Raw genomic sequence first — 20549 nt, 5'->3', positions numbered from 1 at the left:
ATCCAGTTTTTCCAACATTCGCCGGATTTAGCCTGACACTGAAAACCTGATGTGTGAAAGTAGCCCAAGAAGCCAACTTCAGCCTCGTGACTATTATTGCCATTTTCCAGTACATTATATGAAGTGAATGCTGTCATTCCAAACTACAACTCTTCCCACAAAAAAAGGCAGGATATTGTATTATTGTATATATTACTTATTTAAAGTTAAGGTTTTATAGAGGGGAGGGAGAATAGCAAAAAAAGAAAACACAAAAGTCGGCTGTCATCAAGGGGTTAAGCAGAGGCAACAGTTCTCTGGGTAATCCTATAGGAAGACTCAGTCCTCCATACTCCGCACTGTGTACATGACACCCTGACTGCTGCTGTCAGCGATACAACCGCTCGCTGGCGTCCTCCTCACTGAGTCACCGACAGTCATGAGGCGGACATGACGTCATCAGCGTGAGCCGGAAGTGCTGCTGGCTGAGCGTCCACTGCTGCCTCTCACCGAGTGATGGCTCTGCTGCACAGCGACCCCTGCTGACTGGAGTCATTTGTTGCGGAATGACGGCTTTTTGCAGGGCAGAGGCGCCATCTGACAATGTTTGTACCAAGAGCGGTGAAAAGGCGACAGGAGACGGAGAGAGCCGGAGGGAAGAAGGGGAGAGGCCCGGGGGCACTGACATGTCCGCCGGCGGGAGCCACGAAGATTTCATCTGTTTCACCTCCAAACTCTGCTGCTGTAGCGCATGGCTCCCCAGCTGCATCCTCCCCAGCTGCATCCTCCCCTGCCTGTGCTGCAACATCTGACGCCGCAGCACATGTCTCACCGGCTGCTGCAGTAACACAGGTGTCACCACATGCAGCAGCTGCACCATATGTTCCTAATGCCCCGCATGCCTTACCATCTGTCTCTAATGCTGCAACCTATGCATCCCTCCCTCTTCATGATACATCATCACCTGCCACTGCTGCACCACCTGTCTGTGCATCGCCGCATGCCTCTTCGCCTGCCTCTGCTGCGCCGCATTCCTCTCCGCCTGCCTCTGCTGCGCCGCATGCCTCTCCGCCTGCCTCTGCTGCGCCGCATGCCTCTCCACCTGCCTCTGCTGCGCCGCATTCCTCTCCGCCTGCCTCTGCTGCGCCGCATTCCTCTCCGCCTGCCTCTGCTGCGCCGCATGCCTCTCCGCCTGCCTCTGCTGCGCCGCATGCCTCTCCGCCTGCTTCTGCTGCGCCGCATGCCTCTCCGCCTGCCTCTGCTGCGCCGCATGCCTCTCCGCCTGCCTCTGCTGCGCCGCATTCCTCTCCGCCTGCCTCTGCTGCGCCGCATTCCTCTCCGCCTGCCTCTGCTGCGCCGCATTCCTCTCCGCCTGCCTCTGCTGCGCCGCATTCCTCTCCGCCTGCCTCTGCTGCGCCACTTGCCTCTCCCCCTGCCTCTGCTGCGCCGCTTGCCTCTCCCCCTGCCTCTGCTGCGCCGCTTGCCTCTCCCCCTGCCTCTGCTGCGCCGCATGCCTCTCCACCTGCCTCTGCTGCGCCGCATGCCTCTCCACCTGCCTCTGCTGCGCCGCATGCCTCTCCACCTGCCTCTGCTGTGCCGCATGCCTCTCCACCTGCTTCTGCACTTCTGACACCTGCTCCGTTTCCAGCATCTACTTCTCTTCCTCCATCTTCCCCATCCGCTCCTGATGCAGAGGATGAGCCCATCAAATCCTACAGCAAACTTCAGCGCTGGCCGCTCCCCGGAGAGCCGGTCTGTGTTATATGTGGGCGATATGGAGAATACATCTGTGACCGGACTGAGCGTGATGTGTGTAGTCTGGAGTGTAAAGCCAAAGACATCCTGCAGTCTACAAGGACGTGCTCTGCTGACAACACATCACACGCTCAGCAAGCTTCACCTTTACATAATGCAACCACAGGAGCTGCCGCTGTAGAACCGTCGCCTGTACCTCATCCAGGTGGGGTCATGGCCATTGTGCCCCCAGTGCATCAGCCCGTGGATGCAGCGTCTACACAGTCCAGTAACGCATCCTACACCTATACGGAGCACGAGTTTATAACCCAGCTGGGTCAGGAGCAGATTGACAATTTAAGGCAGCAGCTTGGCCTGTCTGTAAATGGAAAAGAAGTGTGCAGGCCAATAATAGAGTTTGAGCATTGTAACTTTCCTCCCATACTTTGCACAAACCTGAGGCGGGCTGGATATGACGCTCCTACTCCCATCCAGATGCAGATGATCCCTGTTGGACTGATGGGAAGAGATGTACTGGCCAGCGCCGACACAGGGTCTGGGAAGACTGCGGCCTTCCTGCTTCCAGCTGTGGTCAGGTGTATGGAGCAGGTATTCTTTTCAGATCATGTAGACACAAGTGAATGTTATATACAGTACAGACCAAAAGTTTGGACACCTTCTCATTTAAAGATTTTTCTGTATTTTCATGACTATGAAAATTGTACATTCACACTGAAGGCATCAAAACTATGAATTAACACATGTGGAATTATATACTTAACAAAAAAGTGTGAAACAACTGAAATTATGTCTTATATTCTAGGTTCTTTAAAGTAGCCACCTTTTGCTTTGATGACTGCTTTGCACACTCTTGGCATTCTCTTGATGAGCTTCAAGAGGTAGTCACCGGGAATGGTCTTCCAACAATCTTGAAGGAGTTCCCAGAGATGCTTAGCACTTGTTGGCCCTTTTGCCTTCACTCTGCGGACCAGCTCACCCCAAACCATCTCGATTGGGTTCAGGTCTGGTGACTGTGGAGGCCAGGTCATCTGGCGTAGCACCCCATCACTCTCCCTCTTGGTCAAATAGCCCTTACACAGCCTGGAGGTGTGTTTGGGGTCATTGTCCAGTTGAAAAATAAATGATGGTCCAACTAAACGCAAACCGGATGGAATAGCTTGCCGCTGCAAGATGCTGTGGTAGCCATGCTGGTTCAGTTTGCCTTCAATTTTGAATAAATCCCCAACAGTGTCACCAGCAAAGCACCCCCACACCATCACACCTCCTCCTCCATGCTTCACGGTGGGAACCAACCATATAGAGTCCATCTGTTCACCTTTTCTGCGTCGCACAAAGACACGGTGGTTGGAACCAAAGATCTCAAATTTGGACTAATCAGACCAAAGCACAGATTTTCCACTGGTCTAATGTCCATTCATTGTGTTCTTTAGCCCAAACAAGTCTCTTCTGCTTGTTGCCTGTCCTTAGCAGTGGTATCCTAGCAGCTATTTTACCATGAAGGCCTGCTGCACAAAGTCTCCTCTTAACAGTTGTTGAAGAGATGTGTCTGCTGCTAGAACTCTGTGTGGCATTGACCTGGTCTCTAATCTGAGCTGCTGTTAACCTGCGATTTCTGAGGCTGGTGACTCGGATAAACTTATCCTCAGAAGCAGAGGTGACCCTTGGTCTTCCTTTCCTGGGGCGGTCCTCATGTGAGCCAGTTTCTTTGTAGCGCTTGATGGTTTTTGCCACTGCACTTGTGGACACTTTCAAAGTTTTCCCAATTTTTCGGACTGACTGACCTTCATTTCTTAAAGTAATGATGGCCACTCATTTTTCTTTACTTAGCTGCTATTTTCTTGACGTAATACAAATTCTAACAGTCTATTCAGTAGGACTATCAGCTGTGTATCCACCAGACTTCTGCACAACACAACTGATGGTTTCAACCCCATTTATAAGGCAAGAAATTCCACTTATTAAACCTGACAGGGCACACCTGTGAAGTGAAAACCATTCCCGGTGACTACCTCTTGAAGCTCATCAAGAGAATGCCAAGAGTGTGCAAAGCAGTCATCAAAGCAAAAAGTGGCTACTTTGAAGAACCTAAAATATAGACATAATTTCAGTTGTTTCACACTTTTTTGTTAAGTATATAATTCCACATGTGTTAATTCATAGTTTTGATGCCTTCAATGTGAATATACAATTTTCATAGTCATGAAAATACAGAAAAATCTTTAAATGAGAAGGTGTGTCCAAACTTTTGGTCTGTACTGTATTTATGATTGGTGGATCCTGTGTTATCAGTTATTGCCATCCTGTCACTGCTGATAAAACTCCTGTAAACTCTTTCTGAAAGGACAGGATATAAGAATCTAATGTAGCTCCAGTGGCCAATTTGAAAACTGAAAGATTACTAATTTTGTAATACGGTAAAAAAAATTGCCAAACATTTAAAAGCAAAAACATGCAACACAAAAACCTGATTAGACAATGTAATTTTCTCATGTTACAGAATTACAATGTTCTGTGGCTCTGTACGGCATTATATATATATATATATATATATATATATATATATATATATATATATATATATATATATATATATATTGCACCCATATACTTGAATGGGAGCATCTCATCCAATTTCTGGAAGAAACCAGTGCATGCTGTGATATTTATTTATTTATTTTTTTTTCACATGCAGATTTGCTAGGTGAAAATAATTGTTCATCTGCACCGCCCTATAGAATAATATTAGACCAAATGTGGACCAATTTTTTTCATGGACAGCACTCGGACTGAAAATCCGGTCTTGTGAACGAGCCCTTCCTACTCTGCCAGGATTAGGGCCCCGGCCATCAGACATCATCTGTGCATTCCTGTGAAAGCCTTTATGTGGGTCTTTTAGAAAAGAATAGAAAATCAGACTTGTGGTATGTGCTGAAGATGTGGGTGATGTAATGTAATGTTGGTCAGGAATGGAGCTGATAAACCGCCTGGTAAGAAAATGACTGGCTCCTGCTGCTCTATTATATGGGGCCTGCAGATTGGACTGCATTTTCAAGGAGAAAGGTTTCCTTTTAAGAAAAAGACTATTTATGATTTTTTTTTATCAGCTCTTCTTATGGGACTTGAAAAAAACATTAGGAAAAGAAATGAGGAAAAAACATTACTGAAGATGCAACAAAACATGCAACAAATGAAAGGGAATCTGTCACCAAGTTTTCCTACCTCAACTGACAGCCGCATAATGTAGAAGAGACCCTGATTCCAGCGATGGGTGCAGCAGTTGTGACACAATCAGTTATTAGATGGAGCTGATCTCAAATACTGCCCTCTCCCTCACCACAGATTTCTGTGTATATTGTCTGTTGACAGTGAGCTGCTTATCCCAGTAGGGGGTGTGGTCTGTGTAACAGGCATGTGCAGACAGTGATTACTTCCTGGTGATAACACTTTCATTATAAGTAAATAATGGCACACAGCCTAATAAGCGACATGTCACTGAATTCATGCTATTCTCAGATTACATAGTGAAAACCTGCTGACAGATTCCCTTTAATGGAGTGTTTGAAAGGGATGAAAAAATGCATGTGCAGGATTTCTAAAACTGACAAGCCAACTATTGTTGATCCCCATTATTGGCCAATACTGGACCCCATTCATGATGACTCTGCATTGTGCCATTACTCCTGTTCCTTGTGGAAATCAATAGACAACTGGACGTAACCGTTGCCCTTTTTTGTTGGAGTCACTGGAACTTAGGAATAGTTGGGGAGGAAATGATGTAACTATAGGAGGAGACATGTATAGACCAGGAAAAGTGTCATCAGCTTGTTTTCGGATTTCTTTTTAGAAGGACGCCCCGGCTGCATTAATCCTCACGCCTACACGAGAGCTTGCTGTGCAGATAGAGAAACAGGCCCAGGAGCTGATGTTTAAACTTCCCCAAATGAAGACTGCTCTGCTGGTCGGGGGGCTGCCATTACCACCCCAGCTGCACCGACTCAGGCAGAATGTGCAGGTAAGTGAGCACCTATCAGGATAAGTATTGTATCGCATTATTGGAGTCAGGATTCTCAGCTAATTTATAAAAAATGTCTTATCGTGGGTCTGTCAGCTCTACTATGGTGAGGACAGGAAAATAAAGGGGGTATGCTGAGCTTGGAGATGGTTTTATTTAATGCTGTATATTTATGTAAATGGATGTTGATGACCTATGCTTAAGATAGGTCATAAGGAACAGATCTGTGGAGGGTCCAACACCTGGCATCCCCCCTAATCAGCTGTCATTACCTCTGCCCCGGCTGTATGTGACCCCTCAATATGAGGCAGCCAGGTAGGACTAGTGTAACGTTTATATCACCTGCATGCCCATATTAATAGGTCACATACGTCCCGGGGGTGACAGATTCCCTGTAATATATACTGTCCAGGTTCTCTCGGATCTGTTACACAATTGACTTTGGTGTTGAAAACCTTCTCCTTCTTTTCAGGTTATTATTGCAACTCCTGGAAGACTCTTAGAAATCATAAGTCAGAATTCCGTAAACCTGGGAGCACTAAGGATCGTGATAGTGGATGAGGTGAGTGAATATGACAGTGTTGATCTGATCTTCTTTGTTGGAGAGCGTGCTGCTTCTTTCCTTCTCGGCTCTTTGGTTGCTGAGGGGACGGTGCGATCCTGAAGATTGACAGTCTGTACCAGCGGCATGGTCGCACTGCTGGTTTGGACTCTCCGCCCTTGGATGCTGCGAGCAGAGACAGCTTTGCCTCAGTAGTGGAGGAGGCGCAGGGGCACAGAAACTGACTGAATCCCAGCTGCCGACTTGTAATCTGCAGAGGTGGCCGGTAATCTAGGTGACGAATAGTAAATTATAAAATTACCAATACATGACAATCAATGAGGTAAATTGCAAAGCTGCTAGTTTTTACATGCTCTTTGCAGTTTCAGCAATTTAAAGGGAATCTGTCAGCAGATTTCTGTTATGTAATCTGAGAGCACCATGATTGCAGCACTTGGGCTGTGTTTTGCTGTTTCAATACAATCAGTGTTTTATCAGCAGGAGATTTATTATTACTGGACAAGCTGCTTCATGCCTCCTGGTCCAACCTCAACCCCAGCACTGATTGGTAGCTCTTTGTCACCATGCACTGTATATAGAAAGCTGAGGGTTGGGCAGGTTATACATAGCTCAACAACTGAGCCCTGCTAGATCGGCATCAGGAAAAACTGAGGTTTTTATCATAACTTCTGCACCCAGTAAGCTAAGTGATGCATTGCTGGAATCAGGGTCTCAGTCCCTACCTCATGCTGCTGTCAGACTACATAGCAAAAACACACTGACAGATTATCTTTAAAGGGAACCTAATCTCAGAGCATTATATCCTTATATAGATGCATCATTTCAAGTGATGCGGATGCACAAAATTGATGAACAACTTAAACTAAATCTCCTGGAAAAAATCCCAGAGAGACCAAAACGTTGCAGTAACACTCCAATAAATGTAAAATCATAAATTTATTCAAAATAGGTTACAATGTTTGTATTCTTAAACAATTAAAAGACAAGGTTTCTCTCTCCAGGTTGGCATAAATATATGTATTAACCAACATTTCCCAGGTGTAAGTATACCCCAAGAAAAAAGAGGGCTGCTCACAAAATGTTTTTTTTTATTTGGCATACAAAAGGGAGCTATATATGAATGTTATCTTTACCATTAGTGTGGACATGATTCTACCTTTGCAATATAGCAGTTGATTACTTTTTTGTCTCCCTTATCCCTCTGTTTTTCTGTTTGTGTATCTTCTCTTGAATTTTTTATATTGATTAAATTTCAAAGATATTTAATAAAATTAATTTTAAACTATATGATTTTGTGAGAAACCCTCTATTTTTTCTTGGGCTATACTTACACCGGGGAAATCTTGGTTAATTCAATTGGAAGTTGAAGAGGGTGCACCTACGATTATAGGGCAATTAATAAGTACTTAGAAATTGGTTAAATAAAAATAAAAAATCTCTATCTCTATATCCAAGGGCCAATATGTCTATTATTACAATATTCAATATGTATGAAATAAAGCAAAAGTGCAATAATAACGCCTGATGGTATCACCTCCATCACAGCATGGGTGATCAGAAAGTGCCTGTGCATGGGGTTTGTAACATCATAGAAACAAATCTAATAAAGGATCAATATAATGAAGCCATGCAACCAAATCAGAAAAGGAATAAGGGAATGAGGAGGAGTAGTGGCATACCTTTCAAAAAGGTGACGTGACCCACATGTGCAGAGCCCATAAAGCATGTTCCACCCTGCTTCCTCAGGGTGCGGTGGGGGGGGTGAGCGTATGTGAAATATAAGGGACCCCATTTCTCTCTCTACCACATCAGAGGAGAAAGAAATGGAATCCCTGGACCCTCCTGCATCCCCCGGTCCTGTCCCCTGGCCATCGGCATCTTCTTCTGGGAAGAAAATGGCGGGTACATGCGCTGTACCCTGTTGAGGGAAAGGTCAGAGAGGCCCGGCACCTGCGCACTGCAGTACTTTGCTCTGCCCTCAACAGAGTAAATAAGTACGCCTACGCTGGAGCCGTGGCAGGAAGACAAGAAGAGGACGTGATCGTATGAAGATGGGAGGCCCCGGACCGCGACGCCCATCAGGCCGGACCGCAGCGGGACCGCCCCTGGGTGAGTATAATATAACCTTTTTTTCTTATCTTTCAGGTTACATCGGGGCTTATCTACAGCATTCCAGAATGCTGTAGAGAAGCCCCTGATGCCGGTGGCCGCAGCTCATATACGATTTTTGGGGTGACAGAGTCCCTTTAACCTTTATAACGTCCTAAGAAAAAAAATTGTTTGCAAAATTGTGCTGATGTAAAGTAAACATGTGGGAAATGTTATTTATTAACTATTTTGTGCGCTATGACTCAGATTTAAGGGGACAAAAATTAAAATTTGGAAATTGCAAAATGATCACAACTTTTGCCAAATTTCTGTTTTTTTCATAAATATATGCAAGTCATATCAAAGAAATTTTTACCACTATCATGAAGTACAATATGTCACGAAAAAACAATATCAGAATCACCAGGATCCGTTAAAGTGTTCCAGAGTTATAACCTCATAAAGTGCCAGTGGTCAGAATTGTAAAAATTGGCTCGGTCATTAAGTACCAAATTGGTTCCGTCACTAAGGGGTGATGAAGTTGGGATGACCGCTTTACTCTTTGCTGTATTATGTAATGTCCTTCCGAAAAAAGTAAAATATTTTAACCACTAATAATCAGCAACAAATAGCAGCATGTGCTGAACAAAAGATCCCGAGGGAATGTTTTACACATTGTTTTTCATGTGCAATTTGGCGCAGATTCTGCTCCAATCTTTGTGTTTTATGCATATGAATATAATTTCTACAACCACGTTCACATTAAATGAAAAATTTCCAGCTTTATTGCATGACAATTGGGCCAATTTGCTTCACCCCTGCAGCAGAGATCCCAATGTACAGCCTCATGATGACACCTGTCACCTCTTTGTAAGGTGAGCACACGGCCTTACAGATGAAGTAGTCCTACAACGTAAGAAGCGGCCTAATTGAAATCCATTTGCTTTTTCAGGCAGACACGATGCTAAAGATGGGCTTTCAGCAACAAGTGCTTGAGGTCTTGGAGCGCACCCCTCTAGATCGTCAGACAGTGCTGGTCTCCGCCACCATACCGGACAGCATTGAAAGGTTCGCCCAGCAGCTGCTGAGGGATCCGGTGCAGATCACTGCAGGCGAGAAGAACCAGCCGTGCCCTAATGTTCGGCAGATTGTACTCTGGGTGGAAGAGCCTTCCAAGAAGAAAAAGCTGTTTGAAGTCCTGAATGTGAGCGTTTCATCCTGTCTTTGTTATAGATTACTTTCCACAGTAGGCCATGTTCACACTTTGCGGTTTTTACCGCGGATCCGCGACGATTTTGATGCTGCAGGTCCGCAGCAGTTTCCATAGCGTTTACATTTACATGTAAACCCTATGGAAACCGCAAACCGCTGTGCACATGCTGCGGGAAAAACCGCGCAGAAACGCAGCGGTTTACAACCCGCAGCATGTCACTTCTTTGTGCAGAATCGCAGCGATTCTGCACCCATAGAAATGCATTGAACCGCTTACTTCCCGCATGGGGCTGTGCCCACGTTGCGGGATTTAAGCGGATAATGTGCGGGTGGTACCCGGGGTGGAGGAGAGGAGACTCTCCTCCAGGCCCTGGGAAGCATAAATAGTGTAAAAAAAAAGAATTAAAATAAAAAATGATGTTATACTCACCTCTCAGCGCTGCCCGCGGCCGTCCGGTCTTCGGTTTGCTGTGCGAGCAGGACCTGTGGTGACGTCACGGTCACATGACCGTGATGACGCCTCGCGCACATGACCGTGACGTCACGAAGGTCCTTCTCGGCACAGCATCTTTGGAACCGGACCGCCGGGTGCAGCGCCGAGGAGATCCAGACATCGGAGGGTGAGTATAACCAATTTGTATTATTTTTATCATTACTATCGATGCTGCATATGCCGCATCAATAGTACAGGAGTAATCCCGCAGCGGAAACCGCGGGACAAACCGCGATAAATCTGCAGGGATAACCGCAGTGGTTTTGCCCTGCAGATTTATCAATTCTGCTGCGGGATAAACCTGCAGAGCACGCCGCAGAGTGTGAACATGGCCTTAGGGTCTTAGTTGGGGTAAACGCTGGTCAGGAAGGTATAATGGTTACCCAGCTTCTGTAAGAAACAGATACCAGTATACCTGGATTAGTGAATGTAGCCTTTCCATGTACGGCCTCTATGGTCCATGCCAGGTGCTGTTCATAGCTGCCAGCCTGGTAGTACTTGGCGTAGCCAGTGGGTATAACCATCTGCAATGCCCACTGGCTGCCCACTGGGCTCCCTTCTCCCAGCTCTCAGCACTTACTACACTAACACTTTTCATCTCAATGGTTGGTGCAAGAAGAAAGCGAATGGGGAACCATTGGTAATGATACAGACCCCTGTGTGGTGTTAGTCACTGACCCCCCTGCATTCATGTCATCCACTTTGGGAAGCGATAGGTCACCATATCCTAATGGAGCATATAAATGAGTTCTGATTAAAGGGGTTGACCAGGCTGTGTGACTGCAGACTTTTGAGTCCTCACAGCGTGGACACCAAACTCTGTGAGGATTACCTAGTGCTGGGAGAGAGTGGTAACATGAGGACAAGTATGTGATGTGTGTACATTTGGTCACATGCTGATATGACGGTGCGCGGCCTCGCTCATTACAATGAATAGAGCCAGGCCAGGCATCTAGTCAGAATTTGGCCTTACGTATGCACATCACATACTTCCGGTCATGTTACCGCCTGCTCCTCACGGTGTATGATGTGCGCGCTGTTAGGATTCAACTCTCAAGTCACATTGTGACTGCAGTCTTCATCCTTAAGCCTGAAAAACCCCTTTAAGGTAGACAGCTCGTTTAAGGGACATTAAAAAAAGAATATGATTCATGGCCTTGCATTACTTTTTTTTTTCCTGTTGGTAAATTTATATTACCCAAAGTTCCACTCCTATTTCTTCCTGCATTACATCAAGTCTTTCTCTCAAAAGGACTCCAAGCTTTTCCAGCCCCCAGTCCTGGTGTTTGTGGACTGTCGTCTGGGGGCAGATCTGCTCAGTGACGCCATCCGGAAGATTACTCAATTAGAATGTGTTGCAATTCACTCTGAAAAGTCCCAGTCAGAGAGGACCAAGATAGTACAGGTAACATGATGGGTGCCTCAGCCTTAGGGCTCGTGCAGAGGGCAGTAGATTCTCTCATCTAAGAAAATTGGGCCGATAATGCAAATGACACTGATCAATCTCTGATGAGAGGATCTGAGCACACAATATTTCTTCATCCCTCTCCATTGGAAATCCAGTGGACATCAGACTGCACTCATGTGGCATCCGAGTGCAGTCCGATGATTTGTTGGATCGCACTCAGAACAATAATACTGCCTTCTGCTTCGGCTCCTGCCCTGTCTAGCCAAGAATTGACTGGAGGAAGGCAGTTTCAGAGAGTAAAGCATGTCCTCTTTTTTTTTTTTTTTTTTTTTACAGGGATTATTGGAGGGACAGTATGATGTTGTTGTCAGCACCGGTGTCCTGGGCAGAGGTTTGGATTTAGTGCATGTGAAATTGGTTGTGAATTTTGACATGCCATCAAGCATGGATGAATATGTGCACCAGGTGAGGAGGTTAGACATACCAGTGGTATTCACATGGGTGAGCAGTCTGCTGCAGTGTTGGCCTTTAAATGGAGGTTACCGAGTTTTAAGTACAGTACTGGGTGCTAGGAAAGGCTCTGTGCAGGCTGCACTCGCGGTGTAATGTTCAGCAAATGTTTCAAGTATAATGGATGTAATGTGCCTTTCATCAATCCAATATTGCCTCCCACTGTTACCAAAAATGTATGCTGGAAAGTGATTTCAATTATAAGTTAGCAAGAAATGGGAATTTGAAACGTAGCATTTCACAGATTCATAAAGACGTAAAAATTCACCCCACAAAGACACAGGAGAGAGACCAAACAGACCTGCGTGTACTCACAGGCTGCTTGGGGGAAATGTTGCCTCAAGGAGCGTGTAGGAATGAGCCATAGAGAACTAATCTCGTATTTAATCCTGCATTAAATATAGTTGGTATAATAGGACCATTATCTCAAAGCAAATACAATAAGGCAGGAACATGTGGAGTTTCAATATTCAAATGACAAAAATGCTGAACTACTTCAAAAGCTCAGCCAAATAACCAAAAAAGATAAGCTTAGGCAGATTCTCTGAAAACAGCAGGAAAAAGATTTTCTTGATATTACAGATACAAAAGAGAAATTAAACAGACACACAGAGGAGGTAAAGAAATATTGAGGTTAATAGAATGACTAGCGGCAGTCAAGAATTCATCCCTGGGCACCATCATCTCCAGATGCCAAAATAGTTAAAGGGAACCTGTCAGCAGGATTGCGCTCAGTAACCTACACACAGTGTCAGGTCGGCGCCGTTATACTGATTACAGGGATACCTGGTGATGAAATCCGTCTTGTGGTTGTTGTGTAATCTTTATTTTCAGTTTTGAGTTAATGATATGGCCGTGCTCCGGGGCGGCCTGTGGGGGGCTTCATGTGGTGCTCTGCTTAGGTATTCATGTGTATGGCTTCTGACAGGTCACTGATCCCTCACTGACCTGCCTCCTAGTTTAAATTATGAATATTATATATATTGAAAATAAATCACCTTGCAGGCGCTGACACCTATGCTGCTGCATGATCACATCTATAATGTGTATTTAATTCATTTTTTGGATGGTATTCATAAATTAAAAAAAAAAAGTCTGAATATGGCGCCGGCCACACCTGCGCATTAGCAGCTATCAGGGATCCAATAGCTGCTACTGCGCAGGCGACGCCATCTTGGAGGAGGCAATTTTTTTTTCCAATTAAGATGTCTGCTCAGTAGCAGCTATCGGATCACAGTTGCAGCCAGCGCCATTTTCAGACTGATTTTTATTTATTTATTTTTTACATTTTTTGTATACAATAAAAAAACAAAAATTAAATGCACATTATAGATGCGATCATGCTGCAGCGCAGGCACCGGTGCCTACCTGCCTGCAGAAGGTGATATTTTTTTTTTTAAATGTATATAATTTTCATTATATAAACTAGGGATCAGTGACCTGACAGAAGCCATACACATTAATACCCAAGTAGAACACCATATAAAGACCCCCCGGGCCCACCCCTTCACCCCCCACAGGCCGCCCCGGAGCACGGCCATATCATTAACTCAAAACTGGAAATAAAGATTACACAAGAACCACAAGATGGATTTCATCACCAGGTATCACTGTAATCAGTATAACGGCGCCGACCTGACACTGTGTGTAGGCTACTGTGCACAATCCTGCTGACAGGTTCCCTTTAAGGGTTGGCGATATAAAAAGAATAGTTATCCCAAATAGAAAAAAATGTCGAGTACAGGCAGGTCTGTTTGGTTTCTGTCTTGTGTGTCTTTGTGGTGTGAATTTTTAAGAATCTATTAAATGTTAAGGTTTAAATTCCCATTTCTTTATAACTTATAATACATTGTGGGAAAGGACCTTTACTTTTTTTTTTCTTTCACTGAAAATTTAAAACGCTAAACCAATTTAAAAAAGAAAAAGATTCTTTTAGTAAACATTTCAATATCCGCGCCTAGTGATCTCCAGGACAGGTGCTAATTTTCTGTTTTTTTGGCGGTCTGGCCACTTTCTCCAGCAGTCCCATAGGCAAGGCATGGAGAGGTGGTGGCATGCACTCCATTATGATATGACAAACGATAGTGGCTCCACTGTTTGTCCACCAGTCCTCCCCGCTCCCCCCCAAAAAAGAGCAGAAAATTGTAATCTGTGGATAGTTAGATGAATGCTTGATATGTTGAAAATAACCCTTTAATACATAGATAGGCAATTAATTTTCCCAAGGGACATGAGGGACCGTGACTTTTGTGGAGACACAATATGCTGAAATTAATTCTGCTCAGTATTAATATTTACATTAATTATTTTATATGAATATTAATTGTACCACTGAATATAGAGAAGAATTATTCTGACCCCTCCCTATATAACAAACGAGCCTGTACACATCCTCCTATATACAGTACGATCCCAAACACAATCCCCTATATACAGTGTGAGCCCTCACCCAGCCACTCTGTGTACAGTGAGCCTCCTATGTACAGTATGAGTGCACACACCACCCCTACATTATGAGCCTACACTGTCCCTATGTACAGTATGAGTGCACACACCACCCCTACATTATGAGCCTACACTGTCCCTATGTACAGTATGAGCCAACAGTCCCTCTATATACTGTATGGGCCCTCACGTAGCCCTCTATATACAGTGTGAGCCCCCAAATAGCATTTGTATATACAGTATGAGCCCTCACATAGCCTCCCTATATACAGTATGAGCCCCCAAATAGCCTTCCTATGTACAGTGTGAACCCTCACATAGCCTCCCTATATACACTATGAGCCCCCACATAGCCTCCCTATATACAATGTGAGCCCTCACATAGCCTCCTATATACGGTGTGAGCTCTCACATAGCCTCCCTATATACGGTATGAGCCCCCACATAGCCTCCCTATATACGGTATGAGCCCCCATATAGCCTCCCTATATACGGTATGAGCCCCACATAGCCTCCCTATATACAATGTGAGCCCTCACATAGCCTCCTATATACGGTATGAGCCCTCACATAGCCTCCCTATATACGGTATGAGCCCTCACATAGCCTCCCTATATACGGTATGAGCCCTTACATAGCCTCCCTATATACAATGTGAGCCCTCACATAGCCTCCTATATACGGTATGAGCCCTCACATAGCCTCCCTATATACGGTATGAGCCCTCACATAGCCTCCCTATATACGGTATGAGCCCTTACATAGCCTCCCGATATACAATGTGAGCCCTCACATAGCCTCCCTATATACGGTATGAGCCCTCACATAGCCTCCCTATATACGGTATGAGCCCTTACATAGCCTCCCGATATACAATGTGAGCCCTCACATAGCCTCCCTATATACGGTATGAGCCCTCACATAGCCTCCCTATATACAATGTGAGCCCTCACATAGCCTCCCTATATATGGTATGAGCCCTCACATAGCCTCCCTATATACGGTATGAGCCCTTACATAGCCTCCCTATATACGGTATGAGCCCTTACATAGCCTCCCTATATATGGTATGAGCCCTCACATAGCCTCCCTATATACGGTATGAGCCCTCACACAGCCTCCCTATATACGGTATGAGCCCTTACATAGCCTCCCTATATACAATGTGAGCCCTCACATAGCCTCCCTATATACGGTGTGAGCCCTCACATAGCCTCCTTATATATGGTATGAGCCCTCACATAGCCTCCCTATATACAATGTGAGCCCTCACATAGCCTCCCTATATACGGTGTGAGCCCTCACATAGCCTCCCTATATACGGTATGAGCCCTCACATAGCCTCCCTATATACAATGTGAGCCCTCACATAGCCTCCTATATACAATGTGAGCCCTCACATAGCTTCCCTATATACGGTGTGAGCCCTCACATAGCCTCCCTATATATGGTATGAGCCCTCACATAGCCTCCCTATATACAATGTGAGCCCTCACATAGCCTCCCTATATACGGTGTGAGCCCTCACATAGCCTCCCTATATATGGTATGAGCCCTCACATAGCCTCCCTATATACAATGTGAGCCCTCACATAGCTTCCCTATATACAATGTGAGCCCTCACATAGCCTCCTATATACAATGTGAGCCCTCACATAGCTTCCCTATATACGGTGTGAGCCCTCACATAGCCTCCCTATATATGGTATGAGCCCTCACATAGCCTCCCTATATACAATGTGAGCCCTCACATAGCCTCCCTATATACGGTGTGAGCCCTCACATAGCCTCCCTATATATGGTATGAGCCCTCACATAGCCTCCCTATATACAATGTGAGCCCTCACATAGCCTCCCTATATACGGTGTGAGCCCTCACATAGCCTCCCTATATATGGTATGAGCCCTCACATAGCCTCCCTATATACAATGTGAGCCCTCACATAGCCTCCCTATATACGGTGTGAGCCCTCACATAGCCTCCCTATATATGGTATGAGCCCTCACATAGCCTCCCTATATACAATGTGAGCCCTCACATAGCCTCCCTATATACGGTATGAGCCCTCACATAGCCACCTATATATACAGGCACACATCCCATGCACATATAAAAAGATAAAAATAACTCCTACTCGCCTCGTTTCCATTCTCCCGGCGCTCTTTTTTGATCTCTGATGTACTGACACTTCGCGCAGCAAGCACGATGTAGTGACGTCATCGTGTCTGCTGTCTCATTCGCACATGTTGATTGGTGCAAAAAGGAGCCGGCTGCTCCATCCTCCACCAATGTATTCACTGCTATCTGCATCTCAAGAAGGCAGACAGCATTGATATTGGATCCGGGGACGGGAAGGCATAGTGTGGCACGTGGGCCAGTGTGTTCAGTTTTTTTGCATGTTTCGTAAGTTTTTAACATGATTATTTAAAGTCAAATGTATTCGGTTCCGTTCTTTGTCCCTGTGTGTAAAGGATGATGTTCTAGATACATGACGTTACATCACTGTAGGTGCAATGTTTCTGTGACTTACAGCAGACCTTGTGCTGGGCTAACAGCCGTCTTGGTGATAAGGCTGGAGTAGTTAACACAATAGGTTTCTTGGGCTTTTTATTGTAGGATTTTGTTTTAATTTATTTAGCTCTTACTTTTTCAGGGCATTGTTCAACTTGGCCTCTTTAAAAAGCAAAACAAGTTTTTGTCTGAATTTGTAAGAATACAGTAAATGAAAATATCACTACTTCATTAAGGGAAATCTGTCAGCAGGTTCTGCTATGCAATTTGACAGCAGAATTATGTAGGGACAGAGACCCTAATTCCAGTGATGTATCAGTTAGGTTACTGGGTGCAGCCGTTATTATACAACCACAATTTTATCTTCTACAGATATAACTCCGTTGTTAACCTCGCCCACACATGTACTAATAAGAGCATCAGAAGTATCGCAGAGAAGAAGTCATTAGAATTAATTTGTTACTTACTGACATGTGCAATGTTCAACTGATCTTGCGTTTTTACCAGATTGGAAGAGCAGGAAGACTCGGTCACCGAGGAACTGCGATCACATTTATCAATAAAAACAACAAGAACCTCTTCTGGGACCTGGTGAAGAGAGTGCAGCCCACGGGGTCACTGCTGCCCCCACAGCTGCTGAACTCGCCCTATCTGCAGGAGCAGAAGCGACTGGAGCACAGGAAGCATCACCAGAACAAGGTGGTCACAGGAGACCAGATCCTGGACCTCATCCGAAAACATGACAAGAGGAGACCACACAAGTGACCACACTACCCAAGTCCTGGTTATCTGGCTAAAGGGATTATCTTTCTATTCTCCTTGATCTTGGGAACATTTTTCATTCCCGAGAAGTAAACATTCTCTCATTATTGAGAGTTCTTAAGTGACATTAAAGCCCTAGGATTTTATTACCTTGTGTGAATCGTTTTTGATGTTTAAAAAAAAAGAAAAGCAACTTAAGGGGTTGGCACTTTGTAGACGTATGTGTCATATATTCAACTTGTGTAAATTTGAAGGGAGTCTGTCCCACCCAAAAAACATTTTAAAGTAAACTCATAGTCATGTAGAGAATTTCGCCTCTATAAAAATCACACCTTTACTGTGTAAACTGTCCTTCTACTGTGCAAAAGAGCACTTAATTCTCATATCCTAAATAGGGTGCTCGGTGCATTGTTCCGCCCACTGAATTTGGATACCCCTGCTTCCCGCTCTGATCTTTAGCCATGCTGGGCTGCTTAGAGTTGGCACTGTTTCAGGAGTAAAGGCCCCGTCTCACATAGCGATTTACCAACGATCACGACCAGTGATACGACCTGGCCGTGATCGTTGGTAAGTCGTTGTGTGGTCGCTGGGGAGCTGTCACACAGACAGCTCTCTCCAGCGACCAACGATCAGGGGAACGACTTCGGCATCGTTGAAACTGTCTTCAACGATGCCGAAGTCCCCCTGCAGCACCCGGGTAACCAGGGTAAACATCGGGTTACTAAGCGCAGGGCCGCGCTTAGTAACCCGATGTTTACCCTGGTTACCAAAAAAAACAAACACTACATACTCGCCTTTCGGTGTCCGTCAGGTCCCTTGCCGTCTGCTTCCTGCTCTGACTGAGCCGCCGTACAGTGAGAGCAGAGCGCAGCGGTGACGTCACTGCTGTGCTCTCACTGTACGGCCGGCAGTCAGTCAGAGCGGGAAGCAGACGGCAAGGGACCTGACGGACATCAGATGGTGAGTATGTACGTTTTTTTTTTTTTTTTTACATTTACGCTGGTAACCAGGGTAAACATCGGGTTACTAAGCGCGGCCCTGCGCTTAGTAACCCGATGTTTACCCTGGTTACCAGTGAAGACATCGCTGGATCGGTGTCACACATACCGATTCAGCGATGTCAGCGGGGCCTCAACGACCAAAAAAAGGTCCAGGCCATTCCGACACGACCAGCGATCTCGCAGCAGGGGCCTGATCGCTGGTACGTGTCACACATAGCGAGATCGCTACTGAGGTCGCTGTTGCGTCACAAAACTAGTGACTCAGCAGCGATCTCGCTAGCGATCTCCCTATGTGAGACGGGGCCTTAAGCTGATGCCTGCTCTCACTTACTGTCGGAGTTCCTTGATTAGCGCGTGTACACACAGCTCGCTCGTGTCTGCCGCCGTCGCATGCTTTGGTAGTGGAGTGGCTGCAGCAGAGAGGAGAGCGCGGTCTATGCACCCTGTGATCAAGGCACTCTGACAGTGAGCGCTGGCACCAGCTGTGTCTTAAGACAGCGCTTGTTCTGGGCAAGCCAGCGAGGGAGACACAAGCTTTCACCTTCTGTGATTTTCTGTGCTCCGTTTAGAAGATGTTTTTAGGGTGACGGCCTCCCTTTAAACAGAACCTGTCATGTCTGATAATGCTATTCATCTGCAGATATGAGATGAATCTGCAGGTTAATATCATTATGAAGGTATCCGGCTGCTGTACAGAAAGTGTGGCACCCAGAAGAAAACGAACTTTATTTCTTCAAAAAGCTGCCGGTTTTCATTTATAGGGGTGTGCATGGCACGGGTATAGTAATCGCACTAAGAACAACGACTGTAGGCATAGTCTGGCACTGATAGACAGCAGGCTACCTATGATATTGGTGCAGAGATGGCAGTCAGGCAGTGCTGGGGTGAGCTCGTATCTTCGGTCATTGTGTGAATGTGATCCATTGTACTCCATGTAAACCGTTTTTAAAGCATAGAAAAATCCTTTAAAGGGGTTGTCCTGTGGAAAGTCTTTCCTTATCCATAGGATAGGTGATAACTTGTTAATGGTCAGTTGTCTGACTGCCGGGCAGAATAGGGCACTTCTATCCCCATTAGAGTGCAGGTCTTCTGAGCACTGCCCTCCGCCTTGTCCAGGAGCCCCATGGAGAATGTATAAAGCGGTGGTCCGGCCTCTGACCTTCAGCTCCATTTTGTAACAGGGATAAAAATACCCTGTTCTGCTGATAGGTGGAATCTCTGTCGGACCCCTGCGGATCAACAAGTTAGCACTAGACAACTAAAGGTACCGTTACACTAAACGACTTACCAACAATCACGACCAGCGATACGACCTGGCCGTGATCGTTGGTAAGTCGTTGTGTGGTCGCTGGGCAGCTGTCACACAGACAGCTCTCTCCAGCGACCAACGATCAGGGGAACGACTTCGGCATCGTTGAAACTGTCTTCAACGATGCCGAAGTCCCCCTGCAGCACCCGGGTAACCAGGGTAAACATCGGGTTACTAAGTGCAGGGCCGCGTTTAGTAACCCGATATTTACCCTGGTTACCATTGTAAAAGTTTAAAAAAAAAAACAAAAAAAAAAACACTACATACTGACATTCCGATGTCTGTCACGTCCCCCGCCGTCAGCTTCCCGCACTGACTGTGTCAGCGCCGGCCGTAAAGCAGAGCACAGCAGTGACGTCACCACTGTGCTCTTCTTTACGGCCGGCACTGACAGTCAGTGCGGGAAGCTGACGGCGGGGGACGTGACAGACATCGGAATGTGAGTATGTAGTGTTTTTTTTTTTTTTTTTTAACTTTTACAATGGTAACCAGGGTAAATAT

At 45.6% G+C, this 20549-nt stretch overlaps 1 protein-coding gene across 1 annotated transcript; it reads left to right on the top strand.

Annotated features, from left to right (window-relative positions):
- The first annotated feature begins 443 nt into the window (after window positions 1-443).
- DDX59 (DEAD-box helicase 59) lies at window positions 444-17927 on the top strand. Its single transcript, XM_077278138.1, has 7 exons — window positions 444-2322; window positions 5579-5746; window positions 6219-6308; window positions 9349-9600; window positions 11354-11506; window positions 11846-11974; window positions 17484-17927. Exons 1-7 carry the CDS (start codon window positions 583-585, stop codon window positions 17739-17741), a joined length of 2790 nt encoding a protein of 929 aa, XP_077134253.1. The 5' UTR covers window positions 444-582; the 3' UTR covers window positions 17742-17927.
- Window positions 17928-20549: the final 2622 nt, after the last annotated feature.

This window comes from Ranitomeya variabilis, chromosome 8 (assembly GCF_051348905.1).
Source record: "Ranitomeya variabilis isolate aRanVar5 chromosome 8, aRanVar5.hap1, whole genome shotgun sequence".
NCBI lineage: Eukaryota > Metazoa > Chordata > Amphibia > Anura > Dendrobatidae > Ranitomeya > Ranitomeya variabilis.
This window is presented reverse-complemented; position numbering and strand designations above follow the sequence as displayed.